Source organism: Lepidochelys olivacea, assembly GCF_965140295.1.
Source record: "Lepidochelys olivacea isolate rLepOli2 genome assembly, chromosome: 1".
Lineage (NCBI taxonomy): Eukaryota > Metazoa > Chordata > Testudines > Cheloniidae > Lepidochelys > Lepidochelys olivacea.
The window spans coordinates 261,684,962-261,712,645 of record NC_140411.1 but is presented as its reverse complement, the minus strand read 5'-3'; the positions used below and the strand labels follow the sequence as shown (position 1 = coordinate 261,712,645).

Here is a 27,684-nt window from a genome sequence, read left to right as displayed (position 1 = left end):
TCAAAGTTTTATTTACAAATAGATACACAATCATCAACTCTGCAGTTACAGGTACATGGGAAAATATAAAACTTTACAGGTGAATGTTATTCACAGCTAGTCATGTAAATTCGAAGTCCAAAGTTACTACCTGTAGCTATTGGTTGGCACAGCACTAAAGGCATGTCTGGAATAACGTTATGTGTAACAGATTTAGAGTACAGGCTAAATGATTATCAGTTAGCACATTAGCAGCAATACAAAGCATCTCCATATATCTTTAGTGAGCCTTTTTTCTAACAATTTATATTGTACTTGTCACTGTAGTATCTGTGATTTAACAAAATTATTACAATCAAAATATAGTAGATTCTTTTAAATAGGTATAGATTGATCTGTAAAACTCACTAAAAGCGTCACTTTTTTCCCCTTGCTTATTTAAAAAAAAACCAAACAAACAAAAAAAAAAACAGGTCAGGTAAGTTAGAAGCCTTTAAAGGGTCAAATTAATCCCTTGGATGCATGTACCTATCTCCCCTTGAAGGCAATGGGAGATGCACACATCCACTAGGGTTCACAATTTGGCCCTAATTAAGCAAGTCTTGCAACACCCACCTGAAAGTAGGTAGGTTTTGCAGAAGAGGAAAACGAAGCACAGAGGGGTACAGAAGGTTTTGCCAAAAGTCACACAAAATCAGCAGAGAGCTAGGAAGAGAATTCAGATGTCCTGACTCCCAGTCCTATATGTTAATTGCTAGAGTCATGCGGCTGAGTTGGTGGAGAGATTGAGGGATCGATTAGAAAAGAGAAGCACAGGGATTAGGAAGTTAAATTTTGGAAGAAAGAAAGATAGAAAGCAAGCACAGGGAAAGGAGAGAACTAAATAAAAAAAAACTACACTGGAAACAACAGAGGAGAAAATACAGGGAGAACTACCTTAGAAGAGGGGAAAAAAAATGGAGTGAAGCAAAATAATGTGTAAATAAAACAAGGGATATACATTGTAGTAAGTGATATTTTTCACAATGTATTAAATAGAAAGCTAATTGCCAAAATATGACCAATAAATAACCAAACACAGTATATATGTATTATAGATACATTTACCATTGTTTGAAATGGATTGAATGTTGGAAGGGAATGGAGAATTAAGATTCATCCTCTTCTCTAGAGCCTGAAAATTCATTCATCTACCCTTGAAGGCAAGGGGTCACATTTATACCTGGCTCATAGATAACGTCAAAGACCTTTTAAAAAAAAATAATAATAAAATATTTTTTAAAAACCAAAACTTGGAAATCACCAAAAGGCAGGTGACCTATATGTTCAAAAAAACTTTCAAAGGGGAGACTACTGGAACCCCCTACTCGAGGTTATTCTTCTCTCTTAACAAGTTACAAAATACATTCTGGGCTGCTTGAGGGGCATTGGTGTGGTTGCCTGCACCTGCCATTCAAGCACTGGATGGGATTTGGACTGTCCCAGACACAGCTGTACACTAATGTACACATTTGAACTAGAGAGACAGCAGCTCATCAGTGAGAACCAGTGCAATCAAGTTGATCTCAGGTAGAAGAACTAGGGGTAGGGTGTGGGGGAGGTAGAGTGGAAGTCTGGAGCTGAGAATCTGGGGAGGGTGGGGGGGGAAGAAGAGACCAGAAGGCTGGATGAATGGGCAATCCAAACATGCACCAAGTGCACTGAACCCAGTCAGTCCCCTCTCCCAACTCCGAACCCATACTGCTGTATGCCTTCAGATGACCCCTCCTTCCTATTGCCAATCTTTCTCAAACCTCCTAGAAAGAGAGCCTAACGTATTCTCTTCCCTAGATGCTAAAATCCTTCTGCATCAATACAAACTACCCACAACCCGACCCCATCTTTCTGTCTCCCAAAACTCCTCTTATCATTGCTCCACAGAAGCCCAAAACAACCCACTTGCCCCCTCTCCCAGACAAACTTTTTAACGTTTTCACTTCCATCGGTGTCTGACTGGGCTGGTGTGAAACGGCCAACAAAGAGCAACGTGTGGCACCTGGCCCTCAGCCACTGCATCCGGTTCAAGGACCCGCAAGGAAGAAAGGGGGGGGGTGGCGCAGAGGGGGAAAGGCGCGCTACTGTCCTGCTGACAGAACTGAAACAGATCATGTGCACGAGAACAGGAGTGGAGAGATCCGCCTCCTGCATTCTAGATCTTTAAATCAGCACTAACTAGAACAGATGTTAACTACGTAAATAAATGGTTTCTTCGCTTTCTAACAGTCATGTTACCTGAGCCATTAACAATCCAATTCCCTGTCCTAACTACAGAGTCCACACAGCAACAACTTCCATCCCAACCTCCCACCCTCACTGCCCTACAACCAGGTCCATTCACAGAAATATATATCACTGCATGCCTATGAGGGAGCACATTTCCTGAGGAACCCACGGAGGGTGTATAAGGCAGAGGAGAGCGATCACAGGCTGCGGCCACAGATCTGCTCGACATGATAGATCTCCTTGGGGCAGTCTGCAGACAGGATCAGGGGCGCGTCCTCCGTTACCACAACGTCATCCTCAATGCGCACACCGAGGCCACGTAACCTCTCTGGGGCGGCCATGTCATCCTGGGGGATGTAGATGCCTGAGGGAAAGGAGGGAATAAAACCCCTCAGAAGAGCAGGATGAGAAGACACTACAGAATGCTCCCCTCCTTCACTGGCTCACATGGTGATGAGGGCAGGACTGTGCACTGAGCGATACTGGAGGGGGTCAAACCGGAAGAGCTTTGTCAAGGAAAGTTTCTCTCATTCCCCACTGTTTGGGGCAGCTTCTAGAGGATGGGGAGAGAAGACAGCACTTCCCTGCTACGTACAGACCCCCTGTATGTGAATATAAACCCTCATGCTTCCATTCAGCCTTTCTGCATTTCTTGATGTCAGTGCTGCCTATATGAAAAAGGACATTGACAGTGCTCTGGGCAATGGGGGAGAAGGCAGAGAAAAGAAAGTCCGCGTCAGAGCCCAGTTTTTATCTGAGGGCTTTAAGCCCGACTGTAACGATCTGAAGGAAAGCGTCACAGCAGAATGCTTACTTTGTAAAGATTAAGGAATACGCTTTAAGAGCTCACCCTTGCAACTAACTAGTTCTCGTTATATGCTGGGAGGGTAATAATTCACTGTGCTTTCCTAGTACAGTATGTGTTTTTAACTCCATTGTAAAGCACCTCAAGCATTTTGGTTTGAATGTCCAGGGAGCTATGTCAAATTATATCATATCATCATCAGAGTGAATCAGGGTTGAAAGTGTGTCCTTTTACCTGGCTCAATGGTTATCACCATGCCTGGCTGGAGTGGGAGTGATCGGGACATGTCTGGTGTGTCATGAACATCCATACCCAGGTAATGGCCCACATGATGTGGGCAGTACTTCCGAACAACCTAGCAACAAGGAAAACACTGTTACTACAGCCACTGAACCTGGCCCCTGATCCTCCATCCCAACACAGAATCATAGAAATGTAGGACTGGAAGGGACCTCAATAGGTCATCTAGTCCAGTCCCCTGCACTGAAGCAGGACTAAGTATTTTCTATTATAGGCCATCCCTGACAGGTGTTTGTCTAACCCAGGGGTTGGCAACCTTTCAGAAGTGGTGTGCCGAGTCTTCATTTATTCACTTTAATTTAAGGTTTTGCATGCCAAAAATACATTTTAACGTTTTTAGAAGGTCTCTCTCTCTAAGTCTATATATTATATAACTAAGCTATTGTCGTATGTAAACAAGGTTTTCAAAACGTTTAAGAAGCTTCATTTAAAATTAAATTAAAATGCTGATCTTACACCGCCGGCCCACTCAGCCCGCTGCCGGCCTGGGGTTCCATTCATCTAGGCCGGCAGTGGGCTGAGCGGGGCCGGCAGCCAGAACCCCAGACCGGCAGTGGGCTGAGCGGCTCAGCCTGCTGCCACTCAGCCCACAGTCGGTCTGGGGTTCCATCTGCTGGCTCCTGCTGGCCAGGGTCCCGCCTGCCAGCCCCGCTCAGCCCGCTGCCAGTCTGGGGTCCCGGCCCTGTCCACATGGAGTGGGTACCTACCTTCTCCCTGGTTCTAGCCGTTCTCTTCCTCTCTCTGCACTGAGCTGAGGGTGGGAGTGTGCTGAGAACAGGGCTGGAGGTGAAGGATCAGGCTGGTGGTAGGGGTGTAGGGTCTGGCCAGGAGCTAGAATGAGGGAGGGGGCTCAGGGTTGGGGCAGGAGGTTTGGATGTGGAGTGCTTACCTGGGCAGCTCCCATTTGGTGCGAGGGGTGCAGGTGGAAAAGTGTGTGTGTGTGTGGGGAGGTGTGCAGGAGCTCCCATTTGGTGCTCAGGGTGCGGGTGGGGATGTGGGGGGTGCAAGAGTCAGGGCATGGCGTGTGGGGGGGCTGGGTATATGTGTGGGGTGCAGGAGTCAGGGCAGGGGGCTGCGGTGTGTGAGGAGGGTTCAGGGCAGGGGGTGTGGGCTGGGGTACTCCCAGCCCCCCACCCTGAGCGGCTCACGACAGGGGGCTGGAGGAGATATGCCAATTCCACCCCCTTCCGCAAGTTCCCTGGACTCCGCTTTTCCCTCTCCCCCTCTGTAGCAAGGGCCGCCGCAGGGAGGGAGAGGAGGAGGGGCAGGAACCCAGCATGCTGGGGGAAGAGGCAGGGGGAGGGGGAAGCTTGCCTGCCCTGCAAGGAGAGAGTGGTGCATGGGGGTGGGGGCGGAGAAGAGCGGCCCGGGCCGGGCTTTTAATGGCACGCTGCTGTCTGCTGGGGTCCGGCAGACAGCAGCGTGCCATTAAAAATTGGCATGCATGCCATAGGTTGCTGACCCCTGGTCTAACCTGTTCTTAAAAATCTCCAGTGACAGAGATTTCACAACTTCCCTTCGTAATTTGTTCCAGTGCTTATATATCCTTACAGATAGAAAGGTTTTTTTATGTCTAACCTGAATCTCCCCTGCTTCAATTTAAGGTCTTTCTGTCCTGTCCTCTCCTCAGTGGTTAAAGAAGAATTTATCACCCTCCTCTTTATAACAACCTTTTACATACTTGAAGACTTATTACGAAGAAAAGAGAGGAAGGGTGGGATGTATAGGAACAGGATGATTTGTGCTTGTCATAAGGACTGTGCTCATCAGTCTCATCCCCAAAGGATCACTGGGGGCTTTCCTCCATTTCATGTTAGCCTGCGGGGGAACTGGGTGCTCATGGGAACAAATGATGATCGCTGGCTTGAGCCAAGCCTAGAGCAGACAGCTTCCCAGCTGGATTCAATAGAGTAGCCAAATCTCTTCACTCCTGGCCTGCACACACCACATACTTCAGTCTTAGGCCCCCTCAAACAGCTCTGCCAATATAGTTCCGCTCTGACCTGCATCCCTTGAATACTCCAGGCCTGGACCACTCATCAACAGGGCCAGCAATTTGCAGCAAACCGTGCAGTGATTTTGTGATGTGGATAAAATGTTCTCGAAGGACTAGGCTTAGAATGCTGTACAGGTTTCACTTCATCCCTCCCTACAATGCTTAACCCCACTGCATTGGGTGACCATATTTACCTATGCTGAATACCGGACACCTGGTAAAATTACTCATATTCAAGCAAGTTCAATGGCTATCATTCAGAACTATGCAGTACAAATGTTCAAATTAACATCAAGCTGACTGAGCCCCCGTTAAAAAAAATTCTGCGTAATTGGATTCTTTTTATTTACCTTCTTATCTTTAAGGTTTTAGGGTTCACACAGGGAGGGGTGACACTCTTCCCCCACCCACCCCCCACTCCCACATAACTTCCTCATGTGGGGGGTGACCGACCAACCCCACCCTCCATGTCTGGCTGGGCCCCTGGGACTGACCTGCCTCTCCCGGTACCCGGCACCACATCTTCCCGAGGCAACAAGTGAGGGGGCACGCAGGGTCACATACACTGCCTTCCCTAGATTTCTGCCAAGGCTCACAGCAGAACATGGCCAGCAGCAGCCTTTCGGCACTCTGCGGAAGGGAAGGGACAGGAGCTGCTCCCAGCCGCAGAGGATGATCCGGTCTGTGCCTTTGCAGAGCTCAACTCTTCCCCCAACCTGTCTGTGTCTGGAAGCAGCTTGTTCCTTCCTGCCCACACAGTGCAGAAAGGCAGTTAACACCTCCAGGCTGCTGCTGGCCACCAGCACCGACATGACCCAGCTGCCTCCTGTCCTCCCAACCCCGGCTATGGCGCAGGCAGGAAGTGGTTGAGCCCTAAGCATGCCTTGTGCACCAGGACCCTGGGAACTTGACTGCAGGGGGTTCAGCAAACCTGGCCAGAGAGGTGGCTCAGCAGAGGAGGGTGCCATGGGGACGGAGCAGCCCCATGCTCCCTGGGGTCAGGAGCCAGGGTGGTGTGGGAGGAGGTGAGTGCAGAGGGTGCTATGCCCCTGCCCAAGGGGCTGCTGCGGAGCCTGCAGGTTCAGGGCATGAACAGGCTGGCAATCATTTCTCCCCCGCCCCCCCATTCCAGAGCTTAGCTGAGGGGCAGAGGCGCTTCCCATGCCAACACTGTGCAGGGCTTTGGCACATGCAGGGCTCAGCTCCTCCTGCCCAGCACCCCGGGCTGAGGAGAAGAAGCCTGGTGTTGGTGAGCTGAGTACTCTGACCAGGGGCTGGTTGTCTGCACAGCATTGGGAGCAGCAGGATGCGTCCCACCAGTGGGGATATGGAGGAGCAGCAGGTCATGGGGGGGTTGGGCAGAGGGGCAAAGCAGGGAGAGAACAGCAAGAGGGGGAGCACTTAAAGGGCTGATGGGTGATCAGAAGAGGTGACATGTAACCGGCCGCCGCCTGGCACCTGCCCGCACAAACCAGTCGTCGCAGTGCGCAGCCAGTGTTGGCTGGAAACGGGCCACGGCCCTGCTGGCTGAGAGCTGGCATGCAGCGGTGGTTGCGCTGATGGACCAACAGGGGGAGTGGCCTGCCCCACATGCTGCATCTTCACCTTGCCACCAGCTTTGCACACCCACCCCCATCAACAGCCACTAGATCACCCCACACTCACCGCTGATGGGTGGGCAGAGATCTGGCCAGCAGCAGGACCCACCAGTACTCTGGGGGGTAGGGGGAAGAAAGACAGAATATACGGGACCATTTGCCCATCTTTAAGGAAAATCAGGACACCTGCAGGAAGACTTAAATACGGGACTGTCCCTTCAAAAACAGGACATCTGGTCACCCTTCCACTGCACCACCCTAATCTCCTCCCCCACCTAAGGATCTCATTGTAAGAAGGAAGGAAAACATCTAATCCCACCTCCTGTTCCCCACCCCATCCCCTTTACATTTCTTGAGAACTGCTGATGCAATCTGATCTGGCTGTGCTGCCACCTGCTGAGAGAAACAGGCATTGCCTCCCCTTGCTTCACATTTTTATTGGACATGTTCCTGTCAGGGCTGTAGCAACATGAGATAGTCATATACTGAAGTGAGCCCTGAACCCAGGTCGCCAGGGCTTGTGCATGGATTGCCATACAGATTGTCTTTCCTGCAAGGAGATAAGGACCAGATCTGGTTTGGGGATGGTTTGGGAGGAGTGGTAGATACGCTGGAGGGGAGGGATAGGATACAGAAGGACCTAGACAAATTGGAGGATTGGGCCAAAAGAAATCTGATGAGGTTCAATAAGGACAAGTGCAGGGTCCTGCACTTAGGACGGAAGAACCCAATGCACAGCTTCAGACTAGGGACCGAATGGCTAGGCAGCAGTTCTGCGGAAAAGAACCTAGGGGTGACAGTGGACGAGAAGCTGGATATGAGTCAGCAGTGTGCCCTTGTTGCCAAGAAGGCCAATGGCATTTTGGGATGTATAAGTAGGGGCATAGCGAGCAGATAGAGGGATGTGATCGTTCCCCTCTATTCGACATTGGTGAGGCCTCATCTGGAGTACTGTGTCCAGTTTTGGGCCCCACACTACAAGAAGGATGTGGATAAATTGGAGAGAGTCCAGCGAAGGGCAACAAAAATGATTAGGGGTCTGGAACACATGAGTTATGAGGAGAGGCTGAGGGAGCTGGGATTGTTTAGCCTGAAGAAGAGAAGAATGAGGGGGGATTTGATAGCTGCTTTCAACTACCTGAAAGGGGGTTCCAAAGAGGATGGCTCTAGACTGTTCTCAGTGGTAGCAGATGACAGAACGAGGAGTAATGGTCTCAAGTTGCAGTGGGGGAGGTTTAGATTGGATATTAGGAAAAACTTTTTCACTAAGAGGGTGGTGAAACACTGGAATGCGTTACCTAGGGAGGTGGTAGAATCTCCTTCCTTAGAGGTTTTTAAGGTCAGGCTTGACAAAGCCCTGGCTGGGATGATTTAACTGGGAATTGGTCCTGCTTCGAGCAGGGGGTTGGACTAGATGACCTTCTGGGGTTCCTTCCAACCCTGATATTCTATGATTCTATGCCAGGGTGAAGAGAATTAAAGTACCTTGAAGAGGTGGTTCTCAGTGGTGCTTTTCTTTAGGATCCCCAGCTCTTTCAGCTTCTGTCCCATAAGGCTCAGCATGAGGCTGTAGATATTCTCCAGGCTCACACCAGGAGAGCAGAGGCTCAGGCAGGACTTCTGGATCTCCAGGACAGCCTGGTACAGCTCTGCTTGGGGATCAGTGAACCTGAAAGCCAGGGGAAAGTGAAGGTGGTCACATCTCAAATGGGAAGTTCCCAGGTCAGGCGCAGTTCTGAGTCAGGCACAGCTCAGTGCTGAAGCACTGAGAAGAGAACATAGTGGCTGTCAATATGAAAGGACACACAAGGTACTAATGAGGTCACCTCCTTCCCTGCTGTGGAGAGTGGACCCCTGGTTGGAATCCTTGGCCTGAAGCCAAGCAAGGCAAAGCTGCAGTTTGAAGGGAAGTATGCGAGCAAAGAGACACTGGAACCAACCCAACCATCACAGGCACACTTAACGGAACCTTCCTGACCTGAGACAGGCAGCCACTCACACATGGACTAAACACCAGTTCCCTTACATCTCACTCACAGGCCCAGAGTCAGCCCCTGCACAAGGAAAGGCAAGACCCATCTCTGTAATCTTAGATTTGTCTTGGTAGATACACTAAGAGGGGGGAAATCAAAAAATAGTACTAACCATGTACATTCTTACAGTGACTGATAAGGAAAGGCTGAGGCATACAGGTCCTCACCCTGAATGTTTGTTTTATGTAATTTTGGTTACTCTGAGATACTCTAGTGATGCATGCACTGAAATACTTACATAGACAGACATCACGCGCACACACACACACGCTTATGGCTAATCACAGATTAATGCATCTATGCCCACACTCAACCATAATCCTCACACTCTCTCAGAGGTAACGCATAGCACATTTCCATATGTGGGCATCTTACCTGCCATTGATGGGCCAGGTACGAGTGATGTCACTTACGTAGCAGGAAGACTCACACCCACCATCCAGTAAGACCATTTCTCCATCCTGGAGAAGAAGAAATATACCATGGCTCAGGGCAGCTGCTAATCTTCCTCTGTGAAAGGGGCTTCCTCTGAGAGGCTGACCCCTGGGACAAGGGGATTCTTTTCTGCAAAGATGGAGTGGAGACTGGACTCCTCTCACAGAATAGCATTCCAGTTCCACATGTTCAGAAAAGCAACTATGGCTGAATTGTTCAGTTACCCTGCTAGGTAGTCTTGAATGGTGCCAATACTTAGAAAGCCTGAGCTCTATTCCCCTGAACTATTCTGCACCCGAAGGAGCCATCTTTATTCAAACGGGCTGGCGTCTGTGATCATCACTTTATACCAGTCAGTCTCCAATAGAGAGATCTCTTTTAACAGGAATTCTGTGATAATAATCAGGATTGAAAGGGTTTTACAGAGAAGGAGATGAGAAAGTCCAGTGCCTCTTGTGCATGGGCTCCAGAGACGAAAAGGGACAGTTGACGAGTTCTAGCCCAGGGAACCATCCTTGTTACAAGATATCAGGAGACTGAACAAGCATACTCCCCCTCGGACAGAGCAGCATTGTGGGACTGAAACTTTAAAACAATTTCTGTTATCTTCACTGCTCTCTCCTGGGACTGGGACTGCCCACAGCAGTGCAGAGATAGATTCTGAGATGCATCAGGTCATGGGAAGCCGAGACTTTAGGACACATTCACATCCACTTTACCTTCTATTCACTTTAGTCCAATTCAGCCGTATGGTTCCAGTGCCCATCAAATAGCTCTGTGTCTCCCACAGAAAGCAACCATGTGCAAGCCCAGGGTACAAGCATGGAGAAACTGCCATGCGCTACTTCCTTAAACAGGCTGCCAACCGAGCAAACAGTTCTGTAAAACCTTTGGGCCAAATTCTGTATTGACTTACACTAAGTGTCATCCCATTGGCATGGCATGGGCATTGGCATGGCAGCCAGCACAGAACTTGGCCTCCTGACCATTGATCTCAGAGTCAATGGGAGGGTGTAGTTCTCTGTGCACTAGGGGGAAATCCATGAAGCAGAATCTTAGCAGCTAAACACCAGGAACATCTATCAGTATAGGTTGACAAATATTATGAACATTTACATAAGTAGTTTGGATTCACTGCTAGTCTGACTTTCCATTTGGACTCCATTTTAAACCTCTTGTAAGAAACTGGCTTAATTATTTCAGTTCAATGTGGGATGATCCCCTGCTTGTTTTCTTGGGAATAATAAAATAAACTGAGTAAATGCTGGAGAATTTTTTGCTGAAGACACTCAAGATCAGGGTTTGACTATCTTATAAATGTCACTATCAAAGGGTGACACTGGCCCTTTAAGAAGGAAGAGGCCAGTGCACCAGTGACTCATCTGCTGCTTCCCAGTGGGGATTAAGAGAAGGCACCTTGGCCATATCAGTAGGGAGAAACTGAGAGGGTGGAAGAGTCAGTCAAGAAAAAAGGCAGGCAAGAGCTGCCTGGGAGTGAGAGCTTGATAGGTGAGAACAGCCAGAGATCAAGAGGTCCCTGGAGGAAACTGCAGGAGGCTCCTGGGGGAAGACTGGAGGCAGGGGAGCAGCAAGAAGGGTTTGCTGGCTGACCTCCGCAAGCTAGAGATTCAGGGTCACAGGGCTGAAGGCTGGAAAGCAGCGGAGGGAGTTGTCTGATGACTTCTAACCTGGAGAGAAGGAGAGGGCCAGAGACAACTGAAGGCTGGGAGCACTGGTGTGCTCACCAACAGATGTCTCCACAGTGAACAGCTGGAACTAGGGGGAGTCAGGGATGTTCCCCTGGTGAGGATGAACTCCTAGCAGAGAGGGTGTGAGGATTCCCGCTGGAAAGAGTGGGTGACTGTCCTGGCAAAAGGACAGGGGAGGATTAAAGAGCTTGGGATTTGAAGGATGATATACTGTGAGAAAGGGATGTCTTGGGACTTTTGTTTTGGACTATTTGCACTGTTTTTGTAACAAGCCAGCCCCAAGGAGGAGGAGTATGGGGTGAGAGATTCATGGCAGAGTTATTGGGGATTCTGAAGGAGGGGAAACTGAGGCAGATGCACCTGTTTGGCTGCTGGAGGATGCTCCAGGCAGGGCCACTGTCTGACAGTCTCACTATGTCAACATCCTGTCTTTGTATTCTACAGACTGAGACAGTGACGACACTACTTAATTATTCTGTGAAGTAACACCAAGACACTATGAAGAGAACCTAACAGTCTGAGATGATAGGATCTTTTAATGGACACAATTTTCATTCTATGGGAAGGGAAGTTTCTCTGGAACAAGAGGTCATTGTGGAGTCTAACTTGGGAGCAGCCACCCACACTTTAACATTATCAGTGGCAATTTTTGAGTTAATCTGAATTGGTGGGAATGGCATGCTTTGTACGGGTGGTTGCCAAGGTGTTAACCGTGCTACCTGACACTGCCACCTCCTTCTTCCTCCATTGTAAGGGGGACCCTTCTCCAAAAATTTAGGTGAAATGTGGGATTTAATTCTAGAGTGACTCAATCACATTTCCGCACAGGAAAGGAAAGTCCTCTAGAAGGAAGTGTCACGACGAGTTAGGATTTTCCTGGGGGATGTCTTCCAAGCTAGACACAATATCATGTCAGCTGGCAAAAAGGTACATCTCAGAGGAAAAGCAGGACAAATGTTTTGCTAATGATTGTATCCTCATGATAATCAGTTCCTCATAAAACTAATAAAAATGCTTTGAACTGGCTTTATCAGAAACCATCTGAGTTATGCTCGCAAGCCTGACCTTGACCAGCAGTGTAACAATGGCAGCCTTTTTTAAACACAGTGACTGGTCTTATCATGGATGCATGCGTATGAGAAGAATATTTCAAGGACCCAACTAGCACTCTCTCTTCAACAAAAGATTAAGCCAGGAAGGAAGCTCACTCCTACATAAATGAGGAGGCAAGATAATAGGTTCTACTGAAATGTGAGTCCTAGATATAGTATAGTAACGTAGTAACCTCCTCCAGAGACTTGCACGAAGCTAAGATTGTTTTGTCAGAATTGCTGGAGAAGGACTCAATGGTTCGAAGTCCAGAAAACAAGGCAGACAGATTCACCAACAGCAAGTCAAAGAGACCCCAAATAATTTTGCCCTCCCTTCTCAACCACGCTAAATGGATTTAATTGGACTTTTCTGTCATAAAAAGAGCATAAATTTGCTGCTGCAGCTTACTGTGCACCAAAGTAAAGCAAGGCTGAAGAATTCAGGTGAGAGAGGAGGGGCCCTAGCATCCCTGTTACCACAACTTTGTCTTCAGTGTGACTGGTGCTATTCTCTCACTTTTACAATGTCAGAAACCCACCCAGCATTCTAGACTCCTGCACAAGCACTACAGAAATGCATGATACAGGAGCAGATTTGCAATCCGATGAGAGGTTTCAGAGTGGTAGCCATGTTAGTCTGTATCAGCAGAAACAACGAGGAGTCCTTGTGGCACCTTAGAGACTAACAAATTAGCTCAGCATCCTTTAGAAAATATGGAAATGGGTGCATTAAAAGACAGACAGTGAAAAGGTAAGGATGGATTTGAAGTTGGCCTTACTGCCAACAACTATATTATGTTCCCATCTCCCATTGCTGTGTAAATAATCATTCCACCCCATTCGTTTCAGCACTTCTTGCCACTACAGAGACAACGAGGGTACAGGTAGGCCTGGTGTAACCAGGGGTCAGGGGCTGGTAAATGGACACAGTATCAGTACACTGGAGTTTAAACACATGGAAGACATTTGATTTACCTTGATAAGCTGGTTGTTTTTTATATAGTGCAAGGTGTTCGACCTGTTGCCACCAGCAACCACAGGTGGGTAAGCCAAGATGTCAGCCCCTCGTGCCCGGCATTCAAATTCAAACTGGAACAATCAATTCAGAGAGAAGAAGCCCATTAGTTCTGGAACAGTAAGCAACTGTGCTGGGCAACCATAGCTCCTGCCCCTACTGCCATTCTCTCTGTCTGTGCAGAAGGCAGTAACCCAGAAGAAAATGAAACCGAAAACAGCATTTCCTGAATGAAAACAGCCCAAGAGTTCTACAGAACAGCAGAAGATGACGCAGAATGATCACTTTTCACAGAAGTGTCTGGAACCCAGTGTTTGGTCTCATAGAAGATCTATCTCTGTCCGAGTTCCTAAATGCTACACTAATGATGTTTTAATACATTTTTGTGGGGATTTGTGCATTTTTAAAGCATTGTTCTCACTTCCCATACAACTTAGCAAATTTTTGAAGTTCTTCTTTATCAAGCTTTAGGAGTGTTTTAATTCCGAAATACCAAAATTTTTAGATTTTGCTAACTTTTATGATCAATATCTATTTTTGTGACCCTGTCTCACTGCCTGATTAAAAGAGTGCCCTATCTTACGTCAGAGCAGAAGACATCAGCAGATTCAGACAGGTTATGCCCAACTATTTGTGCCACAGTCATGAAAGAAATCCCAACTCCTCACTTTCCTCCAATGCTGAAGTAGATAATAGAGTGAGGATGAATTTAGTTAATGTCCTCAGACATAAGAGCTAAACAAGTACAAAGTACCATTACCAAACATCTTTTAAAATTTGCCAAGTTGTGTGGGACAAAATGCCCCACAGTACCCACAATCTAAATGCTTTGGGTAGTGAATTGTATAGTACAGTTCTGGGTGGAGGGTGTTTTTTTAAATTGCATCTTAAATTAAATCAGCTTCTCTAGAAGTCTGCACTACTGATCAGCAGACAGACAGACCCCACTCAACTCAGACATCAAAGGCCACATCCTGCTTGTCTTGCTGAAAGAGGCAATCCTGCTAAAATCCCTAAAACTATTTGGATGAGAAAAGTAAGCAGGATTCAGTCCTCAATTTGTATTTTATAGGTATTTCTGAAAATGCTTCTGGGAAGCATTTGTTTCATGGAAAGGTCTAATTTTTTTGTATGTATGTTAGAGGGTTATTTCAGAGAAGATACTGTAATTCTGCATAGAACTGTGGCAGGCAGTTTGTAATTGTAATTATTTTGGGATGAATTTTGTACATATGTGGGAGGGCTAATAAACTAAACTGTAAAAAGATTTAAGATCACATCACTTGTTATTTGGGTATATTCTGGGTTCAAATGCTAGAGAAAAGGCATGACCAGTGGACAAACTGGATATTCACTACATCTTGCAATGGGTAGGGGGAAGGTAAATATTCAGAATCCCCCAGGACTGAATCTAGAGTAAAAGCAGAAGTTTGTGGAGGTTGGATCTTGGCACTGCTGGGTAGTATACATCCAATATTAATCTCTCCAGACACGCAAAGAGAGCTGTACAGGCATAGAAATTTAGTTCTTAGCCAAAACAACAATAGGAAGTACATCAGTGTGGAGAGCAATGAAATCCTAAATGGGAAAGCCTTATTCCTCACTGGAAAACTCACTGCTCTCTCCCTCCTTCTCCCACACATTTCTGGCTCTTCTCTGACCTTTCCCCCTTAGTGACACCCTATATTACAATTATTAGGATGCAGACTACATCTGACATTAATAGTTAACAATACTTCAAAGAACACTAATGCCTCGTCTCTGTACTATACTATACTAACCCCATTAGTAGTTCCACATAATTGACAAAAGTCAGATGGCTGTGATCTATCACTTGCTTTTCATACCTTGCACAAGAAAGAGAGAATGGAAGAGCCTGTGGATCTTCACTAAAGCCTCAGACACAATCCCAGAATTCCTTATTCATCACCCCAACAATTTTCCACTTATGCTGACTTTCCTCCAGTCGCACATTACTTAGATGAAGTGTATTAGGACATTCTCCTTGTCATGCACACTCCCAATTCACCTATACCCACCTGTACCGTGAGTTCTCTTCTCTACAGCACACACCACAGGCTCTGGATTCAGCCCCCATTTTTTATTTTGTTTTGTTTCTTTTTTATTTTCTTCTCTCTTTCTCTCTGTCTTTTCTGTCTCCTTTATTTGTTTCTATTTCTTTATTCATTGCATCTTTTTGTCCTTTTCTCCCCTTATTGCTGCTTCCCTCACTACCACACTGACTAGCATCTCACCCCAACCCCCCAGGTGGGAAAGTCACACCCAGGAATATTCTCTGCTCTGCTACGATACTTATTACACTTTTAAAGGAATGGGATAGGCTGCTGTAGCTTCAACGACAATTTTTATGAAACGTATGAGAGGTTCTGAAAAATGCATGATCCAGTTTATAGAATGTGCGGCGCTTCCTTACAAAAGTATTTTTTTTAAAGCACCCTTTAGATTTGCAGTAAGCTTTCCAGAAGCTGCAGCCCCATTCATCTTGCTCTTCTGAAGCAAAGACACTGACACAGAGAGCCTTCTGAGACAGATGTGTAACCCACACTGGCAGTGTCAGTCGCTGTCTAGTGGTTAGTCCACATAAGAGGTTAAGAGTTTACTACAGCTATCAGCTTAGGGAGTTACTCCTTTAGCTCAATGGGTAAAAAAAATCCAGCTTTTAGTATCAAAGGTCCTGGGTTGAAAGCCTGCTGATGGCCCATGCTACACTTCAAAATGTTCTGCTGCCATAATTCAAAAGTGTAGGCTTGACAGAGCTGCAGCTGTTGGGGAAGGTCTTAGGCATGTCAAAGGAACCAGAAAAGTTGGGTGAGAAGGGGCTTGGGTTCCACTCACAGCTCTGTACCCTTATCAGCCATAGGCAGCTCTCAGATCCTTTTACTCTTCCTGGAGAAATAAACAATACACAGCCCTCTCTACCTCCGCAGAACCATCCACAGTCCAACAAGATACTGACCTTAGCGTACAGAAATGCTTCATCCACTGGGGATTTGCTGGCAAACATTGTCTCTATAAAAGCCTGTCAAACAACAATATAGACCTTTCATTAGCATGGGATTTGAAGCTGAGGGAAGAGTCTCCTTTGACTTCACTTTCCTTGACAAAAATATTCAAGGTTGTGAAGGATGTGAAGGAAACTGCACCATCCCTCTTTCTCACCCTGGTCTGTAATACAAGAACCAGAGAAAAGTAGCAAAAGAAGGGGAAAGAATGGCATGAGGAAGCAGGGGAGAGGGCGGGAGCACAAAAAAAATCCTTTTTTTTTTTTTTAAAAGGACATCAGATATGTAACAACTCCTTGGTTGTCTTGACTGAAATTATGTCAAGGTTGAGCACTCTAGCAGTTCAAGCAGCAGGCCTCATACTCTTTGTGATATGGGGGAGGGAAGTAGAGTATGGTTAACTGAGAGAGGTCAAGAAATTGTGCCTCCATGAAGGGAGATCAGGCAAGACTAAAGTTACCACTCCAGCCTAGCTGAATTCGACCCAGTTTCCTTTTATATGAGTGTACCAGTCCATGCTACCCCACACTCAAGAAATGACTGCCTTTGTTTCCTTGATGGGTTCACATCCCATACCTCTGATGTCACCCTTCCGGCAACTTTCATCCTCTCGATCTCTGCAAGGGATTTGATCAGCCGGAGTTGTTGCACTAGATGATGAATAGATCGGATGCGGTTTTTGCTCCCAGCTTTGATCTCGGCCAGAGGCTGCAGGTAGTCAGAGTGGAGCTGTGTGTGCACTGGCTTTGCAGAATCATACCAAACCATGTTCGATTCACCTGAGACACACAAAACAAAACAGACACAGACTAAGATTAAAGATGTTTTGTGATCACTGTATGAGTGAACTCCGCCTAGACTAGAAAAAGTTGAAGATGTGACATGTCATCTGAAAGGTAATTTCCCCTAGATTTGTAATATGGCCTCATACCTGACATGTGACCTCAGTGTAACATGATATTAATGATCTCCTTATATCTTAGCAGGTTAGTAATATGCAAGTAAACAAGTCTATCTGGTTTTTGTAAATTTAATAATAGTTTATGAAATTAAAAGAATACTCAGTAAGTAAATATCCATTTCTATAAATATTTGTTATTTTCCCCACATACATTTCCTCTTCAGAGCGAAAGCTGCACTAGTCGGATAAAGTAAAGTGGGGGAAAATGTTTCATGACAAAAACATAACCTTGCAAGATTGCATAATGAGAATTTAGATTCCTGAGCTTAGATGCCCTGTTTGATCCCAAAGAACCCATAAGACAAAACCACCTCTTGTTCATGACCACCTGGGGCAGGGGTCAATAGCAATTATGTTTTGGGGTGGATTGTTTGGAAATGCCCTGTCTCTGGCCTTCAGCTGAAGTGAAGTTCTTCAGGAAGAATGTAATTATCCACATTGAAATCTGCCTAGAATATTGGGATCAGCAGCACTCCATTCTTGAAATGGGATTTTTTTAAATGACAGTGAGAAGTCCGGACCTCACATTTTCATCTCTGCATGTCCAACAATTCAGCAACCCCCTTTGGCCTGCTAAATCCAGGGTTGTGAGTTCAATCCTTGAGGGGGCCACTTAGGGATCTGTGGCAAAAATTGGGGATTGGTCCTGCTTTGAGCAGGGGGTTGGACTAGATGACCTCCTGAGGTCCCTTCCAACCCTGATATTCTATGATATTCTATGATTAATTCCAAAAAAGTACTTGTCACTTTAAAGTATGTTTTCTGTTAATAATGTAGAATAATAAATAGTTTTTAAAAGTTCATCCTTAATAGAGCTAGCAATTATGGATAATGAAACCATCCAGTTACACTAGACAGGATAAAAAAAATACAAGAGAGATAAACTCTTGTGCTTTGGGGCACAAGGGAGGCCTACAACAAATTTTCCCTCTGTGCAGTTTATTCTATGATAATCCACTATCGGGCATATTGCACCTCCCTTTGCAGCATCTGGTATTGGCCACTGTCAATGGACCAGATGGACAACTAGTCTGCCTCCTGGGTTCCATTTTTCTTCTCTTGTTTTTTTCAGGTTTTTTTAAACATGTTATATACAGAGAAAAAAAAAGAGGAGAGGTTAAGATGGGGTGGAACACCCCTTACCTTCATCAGAACATTTCTGTAGAGACCCCAGAAGACACTAACAAAAACCATTTGCTTAACAGAGATAGTCATCTCTGCGGCCCCCCTCAACATGCTATAAAAACTCCAGGGCCCACCAGGGAGGATTTGGGGCTCCAGGCAAGGGGTAGGACCCTTGGGTGTAGACATAATTTGACTTCAAGGGGCAAGAGCCGGTGGGGCTTGGGCCATCTCCGCATAGCAGGGTTCAGGGAGAAAGTGCCACCTCCACTCCCTGACTCACCTCACCAGGCCACCCACCTGTCTCGGACGTAGAGGGGATGCAACCAAAAAAATATAACTCAAATGGGGAACTCAGTTCAAAGTTTGAAAACCACTCAGGGTTCAGGCAGGTGGTAGCTAGTGTCTATTTGCAGGCAGGGGGCAGCTCAGAGTCCAGGCAGGGGCAGCCAGGGGCTGTGTGCGGGCAGGGGGTAGCTCAGGTTGCAGGGAGAGGAGTAGCTAGGGACTGTGTGCAGGCAGGGGGTAGCTCAGGGTGCAGGCAGAGGCTAGTTGGGCGGCTCTTACCAGCTGCATGAGCAGTCAAAGGGGGCTGGGAGCTGAGGAGAAGCTGCAACCCCAGGAACCAGCAGCAGATGGGGAAATGCCACAGCTGACCATTCCATACCATCACCAGTCACAGACGCAGCTGTCCCACACTGCCTGGCTCTGGCTTCCTGCCTACTACCTGGTCAGAGGGCAGGGCCTGAGGAGGGCTGGGGTAGAGGAAGTGTGTGGGGGGGAGCTGCCCCCAGGACTGCCCCACTCTGGGTAAGGCATTGCAGTTTGAGAGGGCAACAACCTTGTGCTGTCCCAACTCTTCTCATGGACACAGGGCTTCAGCCCCACTGCTCCCAACTTCAGCTGGGGTGGGGAGGGGGAGCTTGGGGCTTCAGCCCCGGGGTGGGACTCCCAGCTTCAGCCCCACCATTCCTGGCTTCAGGCCCCGGGCGGGAGAGAGGCGGGGATCGGGGGCACTGGGTTTCAGCCATGGGGCCCTGTGGTCCCCCTGAAAGGGCTCACAGTCTGCCAGGGGACCGCAGAATCCCAGTTGAAAACAGATGCTCTAACAAAGGTGGAGCAAAAGTACTTAATATATTTGGGCACATTTTGGGGAGGTTAAGACAGGAGGTTGTCTAACAAGAGTGATCTTTTTTATAAGCTTCACTGTGTAACAGAATCTGGTATAACGCAGCAAATATACCACACAATCCAAGAAATGAAGAATTGTGAAGATGGGTTTGTGTATCACCACATATGGTTTTTAAAGTGAATTTAATGCAGGTGAAGATGCTGGGCTGAGAGCCATTAGACATTGGAGTCCTCTAGTAAAAGATCAATACAGTATGGGCAGCAGCAGCGCAAGCTTCCCACAGGCAATATCTGTGGTACTGTACTGCCCCGGTAACATGGAAGGGCCACATTTAGGGGAGAGGAGGAAGGTCAGTCTCTGTGGCCCAATGAATACTTAATTTCTCTTGACACTGACAACAAAGGACCAATTAGTACCACTTGTGTGTTCAGTGATATCAATTCAGTAGTATCTGGATACAGACCTCTAATCCACAAGCCATTAAAGAGCCACAGACAGGTTTTTTTCTATCACGACCAAACTGGGGACAGATTACAATCCATAGCTTAGATGTGAAAAATCTCTTTCCATTCCCAGTGTTATGTGCCTCCCAATACAGGGTCTGGTTGGAACCAGTGACAGAGAACGCTTCCCAATCTTGGGTCATCCAGTCCCTTTAACCTGGGTTCCATCTCATCTCGTTTCCATTACCTTTCAGTTTGGTTACAAGGTGTCTAATCTCCTCTATGGGGTAAGCTTCATCCACTCCTGTCAAAGCTACTGCCCCATCTGTGCCTGACCGTGGCCCATCCCACAGCTCTCGGCTTGGATCTCGCCGTGGTACAAAGAGCATGGCCTTGTGGGATGGCAGTGTCTTGCCAGGCAAACTCTGCAGCACCAGGATGCTGTCAGGTTCCTGGAACCCACACAGGTACAGGAAGTTGGTGTCCTGGTGGAAGGTGTATGGGATGTCGTTGCTCATGTAGTAGGTGGGGTTGGATAGCAGAATCACTGTGTGGTCCACCCCACCCCACTCTTGCGCCTCTTTCTTGATCAAAGTCATCAGCTTGTGTCGGCGTAGAGCATATTCCACCTGTGACAATCCCGGTGTTACCTCCCCTATGAATGAAAAACAAAATGGATGAAGTAACATTCTCATCTCATAATCACTTTCTCCCCATCCTACTCAGGGCTCTCCTTAAAACTCCATGCTAGCTCGCTAACCTCATATCCCCCCATTCCACGGCTCTCCCACTCCCCTGATCTTTCAGAGCTCAGAATCCACTTTCCTCTGCTCTCCATCCTGCCTCTTTGACCTCGGATATCCACATCCTTGGTTCACTCTGTTCCTACACTGTGCAGGGAAAAAGACTCTTTTTTAAACCAATTAACTTTTCTGCTTTAAACTTCTGGGCAAAGATTTTGATCAAGCAGCCTTAGACAAAAACCCAAAGCATTCTGGGAGCAAACTAAAGCCAGACAACAACTACTGGGCGGGGGAGGGGGAAAAGTGGTGGCAAAGCAAACTAAACTTTAACTCTGCTGGAAACCATCAGCTTTTATGGCATCTGGACATTGAACAGAAGACTGTGGTGCTAAGTCTAGTGTTAATTTCAGCAGATAAGGTTGTATTTGGACAGACATTCTGGTGCCATGTCAAGTCATATATGAATTAATTCTAAAGTGTAAAAGGCAAAGTCAGTTTTACAGGTACCACATGAGATCAGAGACTGAGAGATTGTCCTTGAATATTTAACCAATCAAGGGGCTCAATTTAGAAACAAGCCAAGCCTTCCAGGATGATGTCAGACTATTTGATTGAGCAAAGAAAACTCCTCCATAAAAGACCTAATTTCTCCCAATGATTAATAAGGTGGGATCTTTTGAACATGAAAAAGGAGCTACACTTCCAATGATACCAAGGATACAAATTCGCTCTCGGGACCTCACATTTTACCAACCTTCACTAGCAAAGAATAAGAAGTACAGAGAACAAGAGATTGTCACTGAAACCAGAGGGAGGACACAAGAACAGCCTAAGTATTTTAAAAATACTGGAGACTAGTTTAACTATGATTTAAACCAAAGGTGGGCAAACTACAGCCTGCAGGCCACATCTAGCCCACGGGACTCTCCTGCCCAGCCCCTGAGCTCCTGGCCTGGTAGGCTCACCCCAGGCCCCTCCCCTGCTGTTCCCCCTCCCCCGCAGCCTCAGCTCGTTGCCGACGCAATGCTCTGGGCAGCCGGGCAGCACAGTTGCAGAGCCATGGCCTGACCCGGTGCTCTGGGTGGTGCAGCCATAGCGCTGCCAGCTACCGATACTCCAGGCAGCGCGGTAAGGGGGCAGGGAGGGATGGATAGAGAACAGAGAAGTTGGAGGTGGGTGGAGGGGGTAATCAGGGGGCAGGGGTGTGGATAGCAGTCGGGGCAGTCAGAAGGCGGGGAACAGGGGAGTTGGATAAGGCAGGGGTCCCAGGGGAGCAGTCGGGGGGGGGGTTGGATTGGGTGGCAGGGGGCAGTCAGGGGTGGGGGGGTCCGGAGGTGGTCAGGGGACAGGGAGCAGGGGGGTGGATAGGGCAGGAGTCCCTGGGGAGCCAGCAGGGGGCGAGAAGTGGGGGGGGTCAGATAGGAGCTGGGGGCCGGGCCATGCCTAGCTGTTGGGGAGACATAGCCTCTCTTAACTGGCCCTCCATACAATTTTGGAAACCCGATGTGGCCCTCAGGCCAAAAAGTTTACCCGCCCCTGATTTAAACTAAAATTATTCAGGTCTTAAAGGGTATTTTGGTTAATGTCCTTCCTATTTTGAGATATATATATTTTTCATATTCTAATGTCTATTTTTATAATTCTTTTCCTATTTGCTATACTATACTGATCTATATTATAATGACTCAATGATTAAAACTGCAACTCATTTTGAGGTATAAGCTCACTCCTCAGCCTCCTTCAACAACGGCTTTCTAAAAAAAATTTGTATTTGTGGTTTCTAAGAATTTGGGGGAACTTATTTTTCTGAGGAAAGGGACTTTGAAAAATTAGTGTTTCACTTTCATTAAATTCTAACTTTAAAAAAAAATAAAAACATATCTTAAAACCTGTTTGGTCTAAGAAACTTCATATTAGTTTTATTCTATAGCCCTAGAAGAGGCAAAGGGCACAAATCTATTTCTTTTATGGTCAGATACTGAATTCTGGAGTTATCCACTATGGAATTTTGAAATTCTGAATGCTCCATCTCATTCCAGTGGGCTTCATATATGTCACTGCAGGTCTGGTGACATTTAAAAGTTGTTTGTAGTGGCTGGTGTAATTTGGGAGTTCCACTAGCATTATGGCTGTGCCAACGGAGTTTGTAAACTCTTTTAGCCTTAACTATTCATTTTTAGGCTTTCAGAATGACTGCAAATTTTCATTTATTATTTTAAATAAATCAATACCCATTTACAATCCTAGCTGTTTTAATAAGTTTTATGAATTCTTAACTATTCGATAAATTTATTTTTCCCCAATACCAGCCTTGATTATGTGGAACTGTTAACCAATAACAGAATTCTTAGCTTTATTCATAATCTCTTTTCTAGACTGTATGTAATAAATTAAAAATATATTTTTACTCTTATAAATCTGCTTAATGCCTTACTTCTTTGACTTACTCACTTTCACTGATTTCCAGCCCACCTTTCTGATCTCACAATGGTGCACTAACTTAATCTGCTCTCCTGTTCCCTACTGTACCTCTCTAATTTTAGAGTCACCTATGCCGGTGTCTTCCTTTCTTCCTTCTACACACCCCTCCATAATTGAGGGAAGAGGAGGGAAGTGCTCTTTAAATGTGTGCTGCTCTGTTTAATCTGGAATTCTGCTTCCCAACCCCTTCTACTGAGACATATCCCCTCTTTAAATCTCACTTCTTAAAACCTTCTTTTTCTCTCTGATTCACAGAGTATTGTCTATGAAACATTTTTGTGATACAGAGTGTGCAAAGGACTCTAAAAATGAATTAGATTATATTGGCAGGGTAGCCAGCTAAGGAAGTGCCACTGACAGAAATGGTCTATAGTACTTTGTCTGTGGCAAGAGGAAGATTGCATCAGGAAGGAAAATAAATCTGGAATTTGTGAATCTAGTGATTAGGGTATAGCCTCTCTCTGGAATCAGATGCTGTCTCAGAACAGAGAATTCCACAAGGAATAAAATTACTGGAATAAAGTAAATATAAATGATAGTGCCAAGCTACAGACCCTTTTATATGATGTGGGCAACTAAGGTACTTTCTCAGAGAAACATACGAGGGGTGCCACTGGTTAACTACCAACGGCTCAGGAGCCCTTACCTGGTTTGAGAAGGTGTGGATGTGTGAAGGAGCTGGGCTGTCCCAGGTACCTGTTTGGAATCTTCCTCTGCTGGGCAGGCTGGATGGATAATCTCCGAAAGAAACAGGACTTGCATCCTAAAGCAAAAGAATTGCACAGTTTGAAGATGAAAGACCTTTCCAAGTATCATACAGCAAATTTACATACCCTCTAAAGATCTGACTCTTAGCACCGTTCATCCCACTTTTCTTGCAATGATAACTCTCCTTAACTTTTCAACTTGTTGCTTGCATAGTTGACTATAAAACTATTAAAATACAAACTCAAATAATGATTTGCAGATGAAATAAATATAGCAGTTATAACCATGGACTAAGATGAATAAATTACATAAAGTTAAGGTACATTGGCATTGACAAACCAGTGACTGCATGCTTGAAAGAGGAGAGTTGTGCTGGTTTGTGTGTGATTAATCTCCTCTATCTGTGTACAATGCCATGTAGGGAAAATGAAATGTTTAATTTACCCACAAAAAAAGATTGCACTAGCGCCAACACGGTCAACCAACCTCCCCCACCCCCACCATCCTCCCAATATACTTTGATCACGTACTCAAAGGCCCACCTTATGGGGGAAAAGGGTAGTTAGTTTTTATGGCCTTTGCAATCAATCTTTGTACGAAGACTGCCAACGAAAGGGCAGCGAGTGTCATTGTGACATTTGTTGTGATAGACGTATTCATATGGAGGCTGCCTCAGAGTCTCCTCTTAGTACTTAACTAAGTTATTTACTATCATCCTAAACTGAATTGGAACTAGTCATTCAGAAGTGAAAGTCTCCATAGCCTATCCCAATCCCAAGAGCCCAGACAATTACAATAAGAACTAGCAGTGTGTAGAGAGGTTGGGGAACTGCATAGGAAGAGAGAAACAAGAACATGATAATTTTAATATCACTGAATATCCCTTATCTATTTATCCTCAAAACAACTTTCTAGATTTGGATTTTTAATTATTATTTTAGCAAGTCTGTATCACAGTCCTTCACTACTGGATAACTGCTGTGGTGCCTGGCTACAGGACTGCCAAATGCTAGTTGGGACTTAACTAAATAATTGAGTTCCCCAGTCACAGCCACCTCCTGCACCCAGCAACTAGACCCTCTGACCTTAATTCTCCTTTACATCACTCAGGCTTGAGCTACACCACAGAGTCGAAGCAAGGCATTTTACGTCGACCTAATTATGTCAGTGTCTACACTACACCCTTGCTCCTGCTGACACAAGTGCCCTACTACACAGACATCATAACTCCACCTCCACAAGAGACGTAGGGCTTAGTTAGTGTCTACACAGACACTGCAGGTTACTTATATCGACTGTTAGCTGTCATTATTGTCAATTTTACCACTCCATGGAACAGTGAAATTGACAAGAAAGCTGGGCTGTCACCATGGGGTATGTGGGAGCTCCAGCTAGAGGCCAGTTGCCGCCCAGTCTCCCCACTCACTGCCAGATTGCATCCACCCTGCTTCTGATGGCCCGCCCAGTGGCTCCCTGTAGAGAGCCTGGGAGCCACCTGGACTCCAGGTGCAGAGCTCCCAGCCAGGAGCAGCCAGAATCCTGGCAGCAGGGAGCTGAGGGCCCAGGGTGAGCAGGAGCTGAGAGCTGGGGCGGGGAGGCTCCTAGCAGGGAGCTGCCTGAGGAGCTGAGAGCCCAGGCTCTCAGCCCCCCACACTACCCCTCTTAAGTCAGGGAAGTACTTCTGGTGGGGATGCACACTACTGAGAGAAGGAAGGTAGTGTGGACATGAACCACTGCAGTAATGACTTGTGGTTGTAAGTTGATTTAACATAGGTGGATGTAAGTTTCTAGTGTAGACATGCCCTCATGCAGTGCCCATTATAAGGTCCTTTTATACTGCTAGGGTAGTATAAAGAATCCTGGTTATGGCCTGGTCTACACTTAAAATTTAGGTTCACAAAACTACGGCGCTCAAGGGTCTGAAAAATCCAGACCAAGCACCATAGCTATGCTGACCGAATCCCTCATGTAGATGCAGCTAAGTCAACAGAAGAATGCTTCCATCAACCTAGCTACTACTGCTTGCGGGGCGGGGGAGGGGGGAGGACATGTGTTTCCTACAGCAGTGAATTAACACCTTCCCTCACTGTAGGCTGTGTCTACACCATAGGGTTATGCTATTGTAGCTACGCCACTATACACCCCACAGTATAGATGTGGTCTATATCTACACTACAGATTCTACGTCAACATAGCTATGCTGGAATAGCCCCCTAGAGCAGTACTGAGTCGCGGAATATAAGGCGCTGGGTTGCGGTGGCTCTGGTCAGTACCGGTGACTGGGCCATTAAGAGTCCCGTCAGCGGTGCTGCCTGACTAAGGCAGGCTAGTCCCTACCTGTTCTGACACTGTGCTGCGCCCCGGAAGAAAAGCTTTTGTTTTTTCGATTGGACTTATTCCTCCAGTCTTTGGAAACTAAATACTGCTTCATGGTGCAAGTGGGAGTATCAGGAAGCAAAGCTAACTAGTCTTTCTTCATTCTCCAAGCTAAGAACAAAGGCCCAGATCCTCAAAGGTTTCAATGGGAGTTAGGCCTCTAAGTACCTTTGAGGATCTGGACCTATATGTACATAAATATAAAGTATAAAGGGGGGACACAAAAATTTGACTTTTAAAATCTTTCAGTTTTACTAATTTAAGATTCTTTCCTTATCTATACATTTATCATTTCCTTATCTATACATTTTTCAAAAATATGATTCTTGGTCTGCCAGCAACCTGTTAGTGCTTGTAAAGTGCTTTGACCCTTTTATGCGTGTGCTGTATAAGTAAGGCCTGGATCCTTCAAGGAGCTATGTGCAACTGCAGGAGTATGCCAAAAACTGATACTTGGTTTTAACCGTCTTCTAAAATGGGAAGTAAAATACATTTTTAAACAGCTTTCAGCCACACTTTGTTTTGTATTGCAGTGGATATCCTACCTTTACAAACCTTGAAATTTTCAACTTTGAAAGCAGAAGTGAGGTACCTGTATTTTCCTTAACATCAATTTTACCAATAAAAAGAAAACAAATATTTGACTCACATTATTAGTCACAAAAAGGGAATTAACATGTGCGTTAATGACATCTTGAACATCTGGTAAATGCATCTGGTGATTATTATTTCTAATTCCCCCCCCCCGCGGTCTATTTTACACTTTACCATGACAATCAAATTAGTTGAACTGGGTTATTAAAGATACAGTGGAAAGGCCAAATAGTCTCTGGGTCCTTAAATGCATGGAGGAAAAAAGGTGGCGGCAGTGGGAAGACAGACACGGGCTATCGAGCGACGAGGCGGGCACCTCGCAGCAGTGAGTGCCAGGCCCCCAGGAGGGGGGAGAGATTCGCCATTAGGAGGAATTAAAATCTCTGACCTGATAAGCTGCACAAGCCCCTCACGGCCGGGATAAGCCTCTGAACTGGGAGCCACGGCATGACTGCGCCCCGCGCCGGGACCGCGCTACTGCAGGATGCCTGGTTCTGTACGGAAACCAGCGCCCCACATCTTCTGCGCTACTGCGGCTGCCATCCCCACCCCCACACGTGGCAGCGCTCCCAGCCGCCTCGGATAGACCGCTCACACATTGCGGGGCCTTCTGAGCCGACGACCCTGGATGATTACATCATCTACAAGCGCCCATTCCCCTGCGTGTTCCAAGCCTTAGGTGGCCACACAAACCGCCGCCGGTCTATAAAGAAGGTGCCTCAGGCGATTGCTAGCGGCTACCCGGCCAACACCGAGCAGGGTCTTGCGTGAATCGAGGAGGCGGCTGATGACGTAACAGAGGGGGAAGGGGGGGTTGTCGGACGGGCGCGTGGAGGCAGGGCATGTAACGGACAGTCACACGTTCGCCTTCTAGAAGG

At 46.5% G+C, this 27,684-nt stretch overlaps 1 protein-coding gene across 2 annotated transcripts; it reads right to left on the bottom strand.

The window, feature by feature from the left end:
• XPNPEP3 (X-prolyl aminopeptidase 3) lies at positions 1 to 27,631 on the bottom strand. 2 transcript variants are annotated; one of them, XM_084616157.1, is made up of 10 exons: positions 27,195 to 27,631; positions 23,775 to 23,891; positions 20,152 to 20,559; positions 16,823 to 17,025; positions 16,201 to 16,263; positions 13,184 to 13,297; positions 9,349 to 9,434; positions 8,426 to 8,609; positions 3,281 to 3,401; positions 1,236 to 2,605 (listed from the first exon to the last, which is right to left on the bottom strand). In XM_084616157.1, the coding sequence occupies exons 1-10, from the start codon at positions 27,253 to 27,255 to the stop codon at positions 2,439 to 2,441; spliced, it is 1,524 nt and encodes a 507-aa protein (XP_084472283.1). In that variant the 5' UTR covers positions 27,256 to 27,631; the 3' UTR covers positions 1,236 to 2,438. The 2 variants fall into 2 exon arrangements, with proteins under 2 accessions (XP_084472284.1, XP_084472283.1); XM_084616158.1 differs by lacking the exons at positions 1,236 to 2,605; positions 3,281 to 3,401 and adding an exon at positions 1 to 1,226.
• Positions 27,632 to 27,684: the final 53 nt, after the last annotated feature.

Excerpts from the sequence above, each read along its gene's own strand:
- XPNPEP3 (XM_084616157.1), bottom strand. The coding sequence starts at position 27,255 with ATGCCGTGGCTCCCAGTTCAGAGGCTTATCCCGGCCGTGAGGGGCTTG. Across the intron at positions 9,435-13,183 it reads AAAACAACCAGCTTATCAAG|GATGGAGAAATGGTCTTACT; the intron begins GTAAATCAAATG and ends CTTCTTCTCCAG. Across the intron at positions 3,402-8,425 it reads CTGAGAACCACCTCTTCAAG|GTTGTTCGGAAGTACTGCCC; the intron begins GTACTTTAATTC and ends CCTTGTTGCTAG.